Source organism: Lynx rufus, unplaced genomic scaffold (assembly GCF_022079265.1).
Source record: "Lynx rufus isolate CCGP_SWC_20201006 ecotype Redwood Valley unplaced genomic scaffold, mLynRuf1.p SCAF_2, whole genome shotgun sequence".
NCBI lineage: Eukaryota > Metazoa > Chordata > Mammalia > Carnivora > Felidae > Lynx > Lynx rufus.
Genome location: NW_025814834.1, coordinates 95363066 through 95378054, shown reverse-complemented (window position 1 = coordinate 95378054; position 14989 = coordinate 95363066). Strand labels below are relative to the sequence as shown.

General features: G+C 34.7%; 1 protein-coding gene across 3 annotated transcripts in view; it reads left to right on the top strand.

The window, feature by feature from the left end:
- Window positions 1-14989, top strand: part of RAB3GAP1 (RAB3 GTPase activating protein catalytic subunit 1) — a 111770-nt gene that overhangs the window by 16420 nt on the left and 80361 nt on the right. For all 3 annotated transcript variants that reach the window (XR_006962592.1, XM_047082178.1, XM_047082179.1), the window contains 2 exons: window positions 5884-6016; window positions 9947-10025. Coding sequence is in view for 2 of the 3 variants with exons in the window: in XM_047082178.1 (XP_046938134.1) it covers window positions 5884-6016; window positions 9947-10025 (212 nt within the window). In the remaining variant the exon portion in view is untranslated. The remainder of the gene's footprint in view (window positions 1-5883; window positions 6017-9946; window positions 10026-14989) is intronic.

The following is a 14989-nucleotide window of genomic DNA, read 5'->3' as shown; positions in this document are numbered from 1 at the left end:
GATCATGACCTGAGCTAAAGTCCGATGTTTAACTGACTAAGCCACGCAGGCACCCTACCACAATCAATTCAAGAACAGTTTCATCACTCCCAAAAGAAACCCTGTACCATTTAGTAGTCACTTATTGTTTTTTCCTATCCTTAGGCAATAACTTTCTATCTCTTTAGATTTGCCTGTTCTGAACATTTTGTATAAATAGAATCATGCAATATGTAGGCTTTGGCATGTTGGATTTTTTTCACTTAGCATAAAGCTTTCAAATTTGGTCCATATTGTAGCATTTATTAGTTCTTCTTTTCTTTTTATTGCTATATACTACTTTGTTGTCAGGATTCATCACATTTTATTTATCCATTTATCAGTTGACTGACATTTGCATTATTTCTACTTCTTGGCTATTATGAGTAATGCTTCTATGAACCTTCATGTATAAGTTTTTGTGTGGATGTGTGTTATCATTTCTTCTGGGTATATATCTAGGAATATAATTGTTGGTTCATATAGTAACTTCATTTTTAATCTTTTGAGGAACTGCCTGATTGTGCTGCATCATTTTACATTTGTATTTATCCTGATCTCTCTACATCCTCACCAACACTTGTTATCTTTTTTATTGTAGACATCCTAGTGTATATGAAGTGATATCTCATTGTTATTTTGATTTGCATTTGCCTAATGGCTGTTGATATTAAACATCTTCTCATGTTCTTATTGGCTATTTGTATATCTTCTTTAGGGAAATGTCTATTCAGATCATTTGCCCATTTTTAAATTGGATTATTTGTCTTTTTATTATTTAGTGTAAATGTTGCTTGTACATTTTGGCTACAAATCCCTTATGAGATACATAATTTGCCAGTATTTTCTCCTATTCTTCTGTATTGTTGTGGGCTTTCTTTTCACTTTCTTGATGGTGTCTTTAGTTTTTGCTCTTATATTTAGATATGCAGTCCATTTTGACTGTTCATGTCTAGTCTAAGGAAAGGATCCAATTTCATTTTTTTTTTGTTTTTGCATGTAGATATCCAGTTGTGCCAGCACAGATGATTTTTTAATGCTTGTATTTTAATATTGTGTATGCTCAAAAGGATTTCTTATACCAGTGGATGAAAGCTTTAATTTCTAGCTCTATACCAAGTGTTTTCCTATGTTGACTACATATTGGAACATTTGAAAAATTCTAGTGTCTAGGCTACAACCTCAGAGATTCTGATTTAATTGGTCTATTGTGGAACCTAGTTATCAGTATATTTTTTTAAGCCTCTTCAGTGGGTATAAAATGTAATTAGCTTGAGAACCATTGCTTTATCCTCCTCAAAAAAAGAAATGGAAAAAAATTCACTGTTTTTTAATGCTCTACTGTATTTTTGTCCTTTTCAATAATGTGTTGCATTTGGCAGTAGAAGAAACAGTTTTTAGTTTGCTAAATAAAAAAAATTTATTTTAAGATGTTTATTTATTTTTGAGAGACACAGAGCACAAGCAGGGGAGGGGCAGAAAGAGAGGGAGACACAGAATCCAAAGTAGGCTCCAGGCTCTGAGCTGTCAGTACAGCGCCTGATGTGGGGCTCAAACTCACAGACTGTGACATACTGACCTGAGCCAAAGTCACATGCTTAACCCATTGAGCCATCCAGGCAGGGGCCCCTGGTTACTTACCCTTTCTCTTATTGATATGCTGTATCATATTGATGGATTTGCTAATATTGAACCACCTTGGCATTCTGGGAATAAATCCTACTGGGTTGTGTTGAATGATTTTTTTTTAATGTATTGTTGGATTCAGTTTACTAGTATTTTTTTATTGAGGATTTTGCATCTGTGTTCTTCAGGGATATTGCCATGTAGTTCTTTTGTGGTGTCTTTATCTGGGTTTGGTATCAGGATAATGCTGGCCTGATAGAATGAAATTTTCCTTCCTTTTCTATATTTAAAAAACATTTTTTTAACATTTATTTTTTGAGAGAGAGACAGAGGGTGAGTGGGGGGAGGGGCAGAAAGAGAGGGAGACACAGAATCTGAAGCAGGCCCCAGGTTCTGAGCTGTCAGCACAGAGCCCCATGCAGGGCTTGAACCCACAAACAGTGAAATCATGACCTGAGCTGAAGTTGGACACTTAACCAACTGAGCCACCCAGGCACCCTTCCTTTTCTATGTTTTGAAGTAGTTTGAGAAGAATAGGCATTAACTCTTCATTAAATGTTTGGTAGAATTTGCCTATGAAGCTATCTGGTCCTGGACTTGTGTTTGTTGGGAGTTTTTTGATTACTGATTCAGGTTCTTTGCTGGTTATCAGTCTGTGCAAATTTTTTATTTCTTCCATTTTCAGTTTTGGTAGTTTATATGTTTCTAGGAATTTACCCATTTCCTCTGGATTGTCCAGTTTGTTGGCATATAGCTTTTCAAAATATTCACTTACAATTGTTTATATTTCTGTGATTTTTTTTTTATTTCCCCTCTCTCATTTGTGACTTTATTTATTTGAATCCTTTTTCTTTTTTAATGATTGGTTTCACAGAACGAGCTCCTGGTTTCACTGATCTGTTCCTGTGTGTGTGTGTGTGTGTGTGTGTGTGTGTGTGTGTGTTTAGGTTTCTATATCATTTATTTCTGCTCTAATCTTTATTATTTCCTTCCCTCTACTGGTTTTAGGCTTTGTTTATTCTTTTTATAAAAGCTCCTTTTTGTGTAAAGTCATGTTGTTTATTTGAGATTTTTCTTCTTGAGGTAAGCCTGTTAGATTAAATTTCCCTCTTAGAACAGCTTTTGGTATGTCCCAAAGGTTTTGAACATTGTGTTTTCCTTTTTCCTTGTAGTTTTTTATTTCTTCTTTCATTTCCTAGTTGACTCATTCATTGTTTAGTAGCATGTATTTATCCTCCATGTATTTGTGCTCTTTCTAGTTTTTTTTCTTGTGGTTGACTCCTGGTTTCATAGTGTTGTTAGAAAAGATGCATGGTATGACTTCAGTCTTTTTGAATTTGTTGAGGCTTGTTTTGTGGCCTAATATGTGATCCGTGCTGGAGAATGTTCCATGTGCATTTAAAAAGAAGGTGTATTCTGTTGTTTTAGGATGGAATGTCCTGAATATATCTGTTAAATCCATCTGGTCCATTGTCATTCAATGCTCTTGTTTCCTTGTTGATTTTATGTTTAGATGATATTTCCATTAATGTCACTGGGGTGTTAAAGTCCCCTACTATTACTATATTATTATTGATTAGTTCCTTTATGTTTGTTATTAACTATTTTATATATTTGGGTGGTCCTCATTTTCTTAATTTTTAATTTTATTGTTAAATGCCTTTTGTGTATTGTACTGTCAAAGGAATCTTTGCCTATCTCAATGTTGTAAAGACAGCTCTGCTTTTCTCCATGAGAATATCTTTTTATTCCAGGGCCATTTGTTGAAAAGATCATTCTTTCCCTACTAAATTGCAGTAGCTCCTCTGTTGTAAAATGAAGTATAAATGGGAATCTATTTTTGGACTCTTAAGTTTTATTGATCTATTTGTCTTTATGGTAGTACTATACCATCTTAATTACTATAGCAAAGTAAATCTTAAAATCAGCTGGTATATTTTTCATCAAAATTATTTTAGGTATTTTAGGTCCTTTGGATTTCATATTACTTTTAGAATCAGCTTGTCAATTTCTACAAAATACCTGCTGGGATTTTGATTAGGATTATATTGAATATATAGATCTCTTTGAGGAGAATGACATCTTACTGCTGTTGCGTCTTCCAATCCATGTACATTTAGCTCTATTTAGGTCTTTAATCCCTCTTATCAATGTTTTGAAGCATTCTTAGGTAGAGTTCTTGCTACTTTTCATTAAGTGTATTCCTAGAGAATTGATTTGTTTTTGATGTTGTAAGAGTGGTATTTAAAAAAAAAAATTCATCTCCCAGGTGTTTACTGCATGTATATAAAAATACAGATGCAGTCTGTTAAGTGTCTGACTTTTGATTTGGGCTCAGGTTGTGGATCTCATGGTTTGTGGGATCAAACCCCATGTCAGGCTCTGCACTGACAGCACAGAGCCTGCTTGGGATTCTCTCCCCCACCTCTTCTCTGCCTCTTCCCTGCTCTCTCTCAAAATAAATAAATATACTTCAAAAAAATACAGATGGTTTTTGGGGTACGTGGGTGGCTCAGTCGGTTAAGCGTCCAACTCTTGATGTCAGCTCAAGTCTTGGTCTCAGGGTCATGAGTTCAGGCTCTGTGTTGGGCTCCATGCACAGTGTGGAGCCTACCTAAAAAAATACAGATGGTTTTTGTATATTGATTTTGAATTCCACAACTTTATAAACTCATCAGTTAGTTTTAGTAGTTTGTAGGTTGCTTTGACTATTCTAGGTACATGTCAGATCATTGTGAATGCAGACAGTTTTATTTCCTTCTAGTCTACATGCTTATTTATTTTTATTGTCTGATTGGGGCCCTCAGAGGTTGTTTTTGATGAATCACTAGATTAACATTGGACTAAAGTTGTCATTTCTGAGTGTAATCATAAATATACACCATACTGAAATTTGTTATTAAAGGACTGTATCATAATGGAAATGAAGGAGGCAGGTTAGAATGTTGTTTTTCAATTGAACTAATTATCTTAAAAAGTTTATTTGGGACAGAACCTAAATACCTCCTCTTTAATGAATACAACCAAATCCTTCTTGAACTGGCTGTTCATAAGGTTTCCAGTGGTACCCAGAATCCAGAGTAGGGTCAGATAATGTTTCTTTATATCATTTAAAAAGAATGTTTCACCTTTTTTGCAAGCTTAACAAATAGGCTTACCTCTCGTTTCCTGGGCTTCTTCCTTGTCTGTACGTTTAGACTTAACTGCGTTATAGTGGGCGTTCCTCATAGTACACCATATTCTTACATATATCATTATAATGCTTATTACAGTTTGAGAATTTTGGTATCAGCCATAGATGTCTTAATTTAATACAGGTTAACCACACTTTAGAGAAACTTAACATATAAAAAGTATAGTTTCTGATATGTATCATACAAGTGATTTTTCTCTTAATATAAAAAGATTGCTATTTAATATATTTACATAATAAGATACCTTTAAGACATTTAAAATACGATTTAACTCAATTCAGAATTATGAATACTTTGCCAGCAACAAATATAAAACACTTGAGTATTATACATAAGGTATGGTTGTGAAAACACTTTTTATAAAAATTCAGTAATGAACAAAATCATTCCTTACATATTTTGTATCTAATTTGGGACTGTCTGTGGTTGGCAAATTGCTGGGTTGGTATTTTCTGCCTCATAGTGGTGCTATGTTGTAATGACTATATACCTCTCCAGTGGAAAGAATAACTAAGGGTGATTCAGGGCCCATGGGGAAAATTCTTTTTTATGATTATGTTGCATAAGTGAGGGGACTCTTTGGGACTTTTAATTAAAATGTTTTCCAGTCAAGGAGTTGCAGTTGAAATGAAAATATTTGAATACCAAAGCTTGATAAAGATGCTTGCAAAAACATGTTAAATAAGTGCTACAAATGTCATGTCACTTAAATTGAGTCTACAAACTGCTTTTTTATTAAGCTATTTCTGATGTCTAATAATGCGGTGCACTATATAGTGATGTTATTGGATTTGAGATTTTTAGAATAAAAGTATATTTTATTGCCTTGTATTTTTTCTAAATTTTAAAATTGATAAAATTTAATCATTTTTAGCTAAATGTAACCAGATTCTGCTAATGGTAGGAATTTTTTTTTTGTATGTTAGAGGCATGGAATTTACTGTATATTTTATTTCAAAATTTTAATTTTGCATGTCACTTGATAGTTGATATTCTAAGGGAATTTTCTTTTTAAAAATGGGTGTTTTTCCATTGTTAAATATAGGGTGTATTTACTTCTGGCACATGGGAAGAGAAATCAGATGAAATTTCCTTCGCTGATTTCAAGTTCTCAGTCACTCATCATTATCTCGTACAAGACTCCACTGACAAAGAAGGAAAGGATGAAGTATTGGAAGGTAAGTTGTTACTAATTATCTTTATTTTATTTTATTTTAGTTTGTTTTATTAATGTTTGTTTATTTTAAGAGAGAGAGAGTGTGAGCGTGTAGGGGTGGGGCAGAGAGAGGGGGAGAGAGAGAATCCCAAGCAAGCTCTGTGCTGTCATTGCAGAGCCCAATGTAGTGCTCGATCCCATGAACCATGAGATTATGACCTGCCCCAAAATCAGGAGTCAGGCATTTAACCCAACTGAGCCACCCAGGTGTCCTGTGTTACTAGTTATTTTTAAACTAATGACTGTAAGAGTGATTATAATTTTGAATTATGAATTTAGTTCTCTTCATTAAGTACTGTCCTCTGTGGGCGCCTGGGTGGCTCATTTGGTTAAGCATATGACTCTGGATTTCAGCTCAGGTTATGATCTCACGGTTCGTGGGTTCAAGCCCTGTGTGGGGCTCTGCACTGGCAGTGCAGAGCCTGCTTGTGATTCTCTCCCCCTCTCTCTCTGCCCCTCCCCTTCTCGCTCTCTCATTCAAGATAAATATATAAACTTAAAAATATATATATATAAAGTAGTATCTCTGGAGTTGTTTTACCTATGCAGAGTTGTTTCACCACATCTGAAACAGAGTATGATCTTTTTTGTTTTATTTTCAGAGTATGATCTTTTTAGAGGAATTTTTATAGCATCATTCATTTCAAAGTTAATTAGATTAGCAAATATTTATTGAGTGCCTAACATGTTCTAGGTACTTTGCTAAGCTCAGTTGAATCCACAGTTATAAGAAATTTACGTTCCAGTAGGGGAGATGAGGTTTATAAATAAGTCACAACAGTAGGAGGTACAAAGTGGTAAGTTCAGTCCCAGAGCACAGATAAAGTTCTTTAAACTTCTGCTGAAGTTTAGAGGAGATGTGGTCAGGTCTAATTGAGAGAGATCAGAGAAGGTGTAATGGAGAATTAAACCTGGATTTGAAGGATTTAAGAATAAAATTACTCTGGGGCACCTGGATGGCTCAGTTGGTTGAGCGCCCGACTTCGGCTCAGGTCATGTTCTCACAGGTCATGAGTTCAAGCCCCATGTCAGGCTCTGTGCTTACAGCTTGAAGCCTGGAGCCTGCTTTGGATTCTGTGCCTCCCTCTCTGTCTGCCCCAACCCATTCGCATTCTGTCTCTGTCTCTCTCAAAAATAAATAAATATTAAAAAAAAATTACTCATTTGTCAGGATAGTGTTTTGGATATACCCATAATTTGTCAGATCAAGTGGATTAAAATTCTGGCTTTTCTTCTTACTAGTTACTTGACCTTTCCAAGTCTGAATTATCTCACTTGAAAAACAAAGTAATACCACCCAGCAGATTAATGGAAAGGTTTAATGAGATAGTGTATATGAGCACCTATATCAGGACCTCACCCGTGCTAGGTACTCAGTAAATAGTGCTTATGGTTGGTAGTAGGTCACATTGCTCAAATCTCCGTAAATGGTGCTTGTAGTTCATAGGTCAAATCATCCAAAATCTCTGTCCTGAGATAGAGTGGTATATAATAGTGAGTGAGCAAGGTGTTAAAACAGTATTAATTTTGCAGCTTTCAGTCAGATGCCCTTCTTAACTCACTCAAAAAATAAATACACAGAATGTGTGTTTAAATTTCTCAGGGCAATTGAAGGCATCATGCTAAGTGAAATAAGTCAGACAGAGAAAGACATTTATTATATGATCTCTCTTACATGTAGAATCTAAAAAACAAAAACAAGAACAAAAACAGAACTCACCAACCTCATAGTTAAAGAGAACAGATTGGTGGTTCCCAGAGATGGAGGTGGGGGGGGGGGGTGGGCAATATGGATGAAGAGGGTCAAAAGGTACACTCGTGGTTATAAGTAAGTCCTAGGAATGTAATTAATGTATAGCATGGCAACTATAGTTAATAGTACTGTATTGCGTATTTGAAAGTTACTCAGAGAGTAAATCTTAAAAATTCTTTGACAAGAAAATGTTTTTTAACTGGTGACAGATGTTGACTAGATTTATGATGATCATTTTGCAGTGTATACAGTTATCAAGTTGTTATGTCATACACATGAAACTAAGATAATGTTATATGTCAATTATACTTCAACTGAAAAAAATAAATTAAGAAAAAAAAGGTTTTCTGGTCAATACAGATATTATTTGTAAGTATAGGCCTGAAATATTTGTGCCTTTTCTTGTATAGGAATAAAATTATATTACCTTTATTATTGGCATTCTTAGAAACAAAACAAGTAGATAGCATCTGCATTCAGATTTGTAAACTAGGGCAGATCACACTGACTATATATACACATAATTAAGACAATTTATACAGTAAAGTAATTAAACCAGAATATGAATAAGTGTACTTGAGGAGGAAGGGGAAGAGGGAAATATATGCAGCTGGTGGGAAGTCTGATAATAGCCCAGAAAGTTCCAGTTCCAACATTTTGCTCATTAATGAAGCAAACTGTTAAAGGGAGAGAAATCTTAAGTGCTATTAATTTGAGGAACATCAAGAAGAAGCTGTTAAAATAAGGAGGCTTAGAATCAGTGTTTTTTGGGTGTTTTTTTTTTTAATGTTTATTTGTTTTGAGAGAGAGGAACAGAGAGAGAGTGTGGGATGGGGAAGGGTAGAGAGAAAGGGAGAGAGAAAATCCCAAGTAGGCTCCATGCTGTCAGTGCAGAGCCCAACATCAGACTCGGTCTCACAACCCATGAGATCATGACCTGAGCCGAAATCAAGCGATTGAGATACCCAGGAGCCTCAGAATCAGTGTTTCTGAGATGAACTGTGGTCTGAGAGAAGATGAATGGATTTTAGTTAAGTCATTATTGTTGTATGTATGTGTATGTACATATGTATAGATGTATGATGCAGTTTGAATTTGGTTGTGATTGAAGCTGTACCTAGTGGTAGAAGTTACAAGTAAACCATCAATTCATTTAATTTGGAGATACACATTTAAAACTATATTATCAGAGGTCAGAAGATTTGAGCACTGATAGTTTATTTTGTTGGATAGTTTGTTGGCTTTAGTTAAAGCATCAAGTCATTAGTGTTCTCCTATATACTCTTTTTTAAAAGGTAAGTAAACATAAATTTGCTAAGGAATTATGACTATACAACAAAGGAAATGTTATAAATATTTTTTATGCTTTGAGTTTATTATGCATTTATAAATAAATAAGGATGATATACATCAGTATCTTATTATAAACTACAAGTGCTTAAAGATACATGGGTTATAAGTGGGAACCTGGTTAATGGTTTTATAAGAACACTTAAGATGGCCAGAGGCCAGCAAAGGCTGGCCATAAGAGGTGGTAAGGAAGTGACAGGACTGTAAGTAGTTTTGAAGAAAAGTAGAGACAAGGGCAGACCAAGAAGAAGAGATAAAACATGGCTTTCTAGTAAGGCTGAGGAACTGTTTGAGTCATGACATAGAAGAAAGGAAAATATTATAAACATGGGAACAATACTTAGAAGCTGGCTTTTTAGAAATAAAAGACATTGAGAGAGAGATATCATTATTATATATATATTTTTTAATGTTTATTCATTTTTTAGAGGAAAAACAGAGCGCGAGTCAGGGAAGGTCAGAGAGAGGGAGGGAGACACAGAAACCAAAGCAGGCTCCAGGCTCTGAGCTATCAGCAGAATCCAATGCAGGGCTCAAACTCATAAACCATGAGATCATGACCTGAGCTGAAGTCGGATGCTTAACCAACTGAGCCACCCAGGCCCCCATGAGAAGGACATCTTTTTCACCCCAAATCTTAGAGATAGCCCTAGGTATAAATCTTTAAGCAATTGCATAACTATATGGACTAGCAAGACGCGTTACGTAATACGATTTTTTTAAATCATGTTACAAAATTTTGCCTTAGAATGAACATACTAATTTTTTCATTATGAAATGTTTTTGTAGATGTTATTCCACAGTCTATGCAAGATTTGTTGTGTATGAATAATGACTTTCCTCCGAGAGCACATTGCCTGGTAAGATGGTAGGTATACATTTTACTCAGGTAACTTTTAGTATGTGTGTTGGGAGACCCCAAGACCTCCCCCAGGTTCAGTGATTTGTCAGGAGGATGAATAGAACTCAGCCCGAGGTTACACTTACTATGATTTATTATGCTAACAATATCAATCTAGAGAAAAGGTGCCTGAGGCAAAGTTGGAGGAAGTGTTTGAATCCTTTCCTAATGGAGTTACTCAGGATATACTTAAATTCCCTTAACAATAAGTTGTAACAACACATATGAAACATCTACCAACGAAGGTTGTTAGCGGCTCAGCTCTCAGGGTTTGTATTTGGGGGCTGGCACCTTCTGACCGGTACATAACAAAATTTCAGATTCCCAGAAGAAAAGCTGGTGTTCAACATAAACCACATTGTGTAGTTTAAGCACAGTAACTCTTATTGAAGAGTTTTTTGAGAACCTTCTCCAAATCCAAATTCCTAGGTGCCTGCCAAAGGTCAGCCTTGCAAGCAGGCCATTCTAGGGATAGTAGTCACAGGCCTGCTATTTATTCTTTTCTGCAGTTTGTTTCATTATCTAGGGTAGAGCCTAACTATAATTCTGATGACATTTACTTACTGTAGAAAACTTAATGTGTATTGTTGGAAATTAAATTGAAATAAAATGTTGATCTCAGTTACATGATAACATCATAACTCATCATATCTAAATTATAAATGTGATGGATTAATATAAGAGGTACATCACACTTACAAGGTCTTTATCTCATTTTGGTAGGGGTGGTATTGAAGCATACCACTACCAAAATGTCTCAAGTATGAGTGTATGGTCAAGAAAGGACACCTAGGTAAAATACATTTATATACTGGTTTTATGTTTGTCTGTTGGTATGAGTTGGTCTCTTGATTTTTTATTGAAGAATTTCAATAAAGGGGAAAATGATAATTTCTTTGCTTCTTTTTTTCTTCATTTCAGTGTGATTACTATAGCAAGTAGACTATGTAGCTTGCTTAAAAAAAAAGAAAACTAATTGCAAATGCAAATAAACTGGATATTGTTTCATAAATATGCCTGTCATTTTAGTGTGAACTTTTAAAAACTGAATTTAAACAAGTATAAGAGGAATTTAATAAATTGCCATTTAATGTAATCAATCCAGATTCTCTTCGGATGTTTTAAAATGTGAATATATACATTTAAAATGGCAAAAGACTGGAAGGCAGCATGATGTCATAGAACATGATTTTGCATGTACTCTCTCATTCACCTCATTTACCATTAATTGAACACCTCCTGTTTGGGCAGACAGTGAATTAGACATACTTATGTTGAATTTCTAGCTCAAGTACTTATTTTCAGTTTTGGGCAATTTTTCTGAGTTGGTTTCTATGTTCGTAAAGACAGAGTAATAAAAAATATGTACCTTTAAGAATAATTGTGATGATTTAGTAAGATAGTGGTACATAATGTGTTTATCAAAATTTGAATGCTGTTATAAAATCTCTGTTCAACCTTTTTTTTTTTTTTGCTTCTAGATAGACACGTATTTTGAGGGAGCACTGTATAACCCATACAGTTTGACAACTGGTCCCCCCCAATTCATGTCCATTCCATAGGCAAAATATATTCATTCTGATCAACTGTTTAATATTTATTTCCTAAAATTGTGTTTGACACATAGTTTATAGTTTAAAAATAATTATTGAATGAGTGAGTGAAACCTTTCTATGTATTAATGCAGTACATGTTAGTGATCTATTTCTTTTTATATATTAATGAAAATCTCTTGTTAGTTTTTTTAACCTTTACATTTACTTTAAAAAATTTTTAGTTAAAATTAGTATATAGTTAAATTAACTTTTTTTTGATGAATAGTTCATTGAACTTCAACACATATGTATAGGGTTTTGTTTGTTTTAAATGTGTATTTATTTATTTTGAGAGAGATAGGGACAGCACAAGCAGGGAAGGGGCAGAGAGACAGAGAGAGAGACAGGGCAGTGTCAGCACAGAGCCTGACATGGGGCTTGATCTCATGAACTATGAGATCATGACCTGAGCCCAAACTAAATTAGATGCTTAACCAACCCAGTCACACACATGTTCCTATGTATAGGTTTCTTAAAACTACCGCCACAATCAGAATATAGAACATTTCTGTAACTTCCCAAAAAACTCTTCTTGTCCATTATAATTTCCTGCAATCACTGATATATTTTTAGTTTTGATAGTTTTTTCCTTTTAAGAATGTCATAGAGATGGAATTATGTAGTAACTATTTGAGACTAGTTTCTTTTACTCAACATAATGCTTTTGAGATCCTTTGAAGTAATTCTGTATCAATAGTTTGTTCCTTTTTATTGCTGAGCAGTATTCTGTTGTCTGGATATATACTGGTTTGTTTATTCATTCACTCCTTGAATGACATTAGGGTTGTTTTTAGGTTTGGGCATTTATATTTATTATTTTTAAAGTTTATTTTTGAGAGAGAGAGAGAGAGAGAGAAAGAGTTTGTGAGCAGGGGAGGGGCAGAGAGAGAGGGAGAGAGAGAATCCCAAGCAAGCTTCGTGCTGTCAGCACAGATCCCAGTGTGGGGCCCGATCTCACGAACTGTGAGATCATGACCTGAGCTGAAATCAAGAGTCAGATGTTTGAGCCACCCAGGCACCTCTAGGTTTAGGCATTTATGAATAGAGCAGTTATAAATATTTGTGAACAGATTTTTGTATAAAAGTACATTTTTAGTTCACTGGGATAAATGCCTAGGGTGAGATTGCTAGTCATATGGTAGGTGCATATTTTTAACTTTATAAGAAGTGGCCAAAATATACTATTGGGACTGCATCAAAATAAAAAGCTTCTGCACTGTGAAGGAAACAGCCAACAAAACTAAAAGGAAACACTCAGAATGGGAGATGATATTTGCAAATGACATATTTGATAAAGATTAGTATAAAAAATATATAAAAAGCTGGTACAACTCAACACCAAAAAATAAATATCCTAATTAAAAAATGTGCAGACATGAACAGACATTTCTCCAAAGATACCCAGGTAACCAACAGACACATGAAAAGATACTCATCATCAAGGAAATGTAAATCAAAACTACAATGAGAATATCATCTCATGCCTGTCCGAATGTCTAACGTCAAAAACACAAGAAACAGGAAGTGTTGGTGAGGATATGGAGAAATAAGGAATCCTCTTGCACTTTTGATGGGGATGTAAACTGGTTCAGCCACTGTGGAGTACAGTAGGGGGTTCCTCAAAAGGTTAAAAATGGAACTACCCTACAATCCAGTAATCACACTATTGGGTATTTACCCCCTAAAAATAGAAACACTAATTCAAAGGGATGGATACATGCACCCTTATGTTTATAACGGCATTATTTACAATAGCTAAGATATGAAAGCAGCCCAAGTGTCCATTGATAGAAGAACGGATAAAGAAGATATGGTGTGTGTGGTGCACACAGACACTGGTATTATTCAACCATAAAAAAGAATGAAACCTTGCCATTTGCAACAACATAGATGGAGAGAGAGAGGATATAATGCTAAGTGAAATAAGAAAGACAAATACCATATGATTTCACTCATGGAATTTAAGAAACAAAACAAATGAGCAAAGGGGAAAAAAAACAGAAAAACCGAAAAACAGATGCTTGATTATAGAGAACAAACCAATGGTTACCAGAGATGGGTGGGAGGATGGATGAAATAGGTAATGGGGATTCAGGAGTGCTTTTGTCATGATGAGCACTGGGTGACATGCTCAACTGATTGTTGAATCAGTATACACCTGAAACTAGTATAACATTGTATGTTAACTATACTGTAATTAAAATAAAAAATTAAAAAAAAGGAAAAACAGAAATGGCCAAACTGATTTCCCGAGGGACTGAACAATTCTGCATTCCCACCAGCAATGTATGAGAGTTTTAGTTGCTCTACATCTTCATCAACACTCAATGTCAGTATTTTTTATTTTAGATGTATTCTAATAGATGTATTGTCCTATCAGTTTATCAGTATTTTACTTTATGGGTCATGTTTCATGCTGTGTTTAAGAACTCTTTGCCCCAGGGTACAGAGGTTTCTGCTACTTAAAAAACAAAACAAAACAAAAACAAAAACAAAGAAAACTTCAAAACAATTTTGATTTTTTTCAATTTACAGAAAGTTGCAAAGATAGTACAGACTGATCTGCTATACCTTCAACCAGTTTCCCTTACTGTTAATAGCTTATATCACCATGATACGTGTGTCAGAACTGAGAAACTAACATTGCTCCCTTGTTATTAGTTAAACTTCATTTAACTAGTTTTTCCACTGAAGTTGTTTTAGGATCCAGGCATTTAGTCATCATGTCTCCTTAGTTTGTTTAGTCTCTGGTCTTTGAAAACATCTGTATTTCCTTAATTTTTATCTTGTTTACAGATTTAAGGAGTTTGGGTCAGGTATTTTGTTAAATGTCCTTCAGTTTGGGTGTGTCTCTTTTTGTTATGGTTATACTTGGGTTGTGGGATTTTGGAAAGAATACCACAGAGGTGAATTGCCATTTTCATCACATCGTATCAGAAGGACATGCTATCAATATGACTTAATCGCTAGTGATGTTAACTTTACCATGTAGCTAATCCTGTGTTTTATTCTAAAACTTTTACAGTTTGTATGTATATCTGTTACCGATTTCAAGTTAATTTTTGTGTAAGGTATGAGGTTTAGGTCAGGGTTCCTTTTTTGCAAATGAATGTTCATTTGTTCCAATATCATTTGTTGAAAAGAGCTTCCTTTCTCTATTGACTGACTTTTGCAGCTTTGTCAAATACCATTTGGCCGTATTTATGTGGGTGTATGTCTGGATGCTCTAGATCTCTAGTTTTATTGTTATAAGTCTTGAAATTAGTGTGACTTTACAACTTTATTCCTCCTTTGCAAAGTTGTTTTGGCTTTTCTAGCTCCTTTGCTTTTCCATTT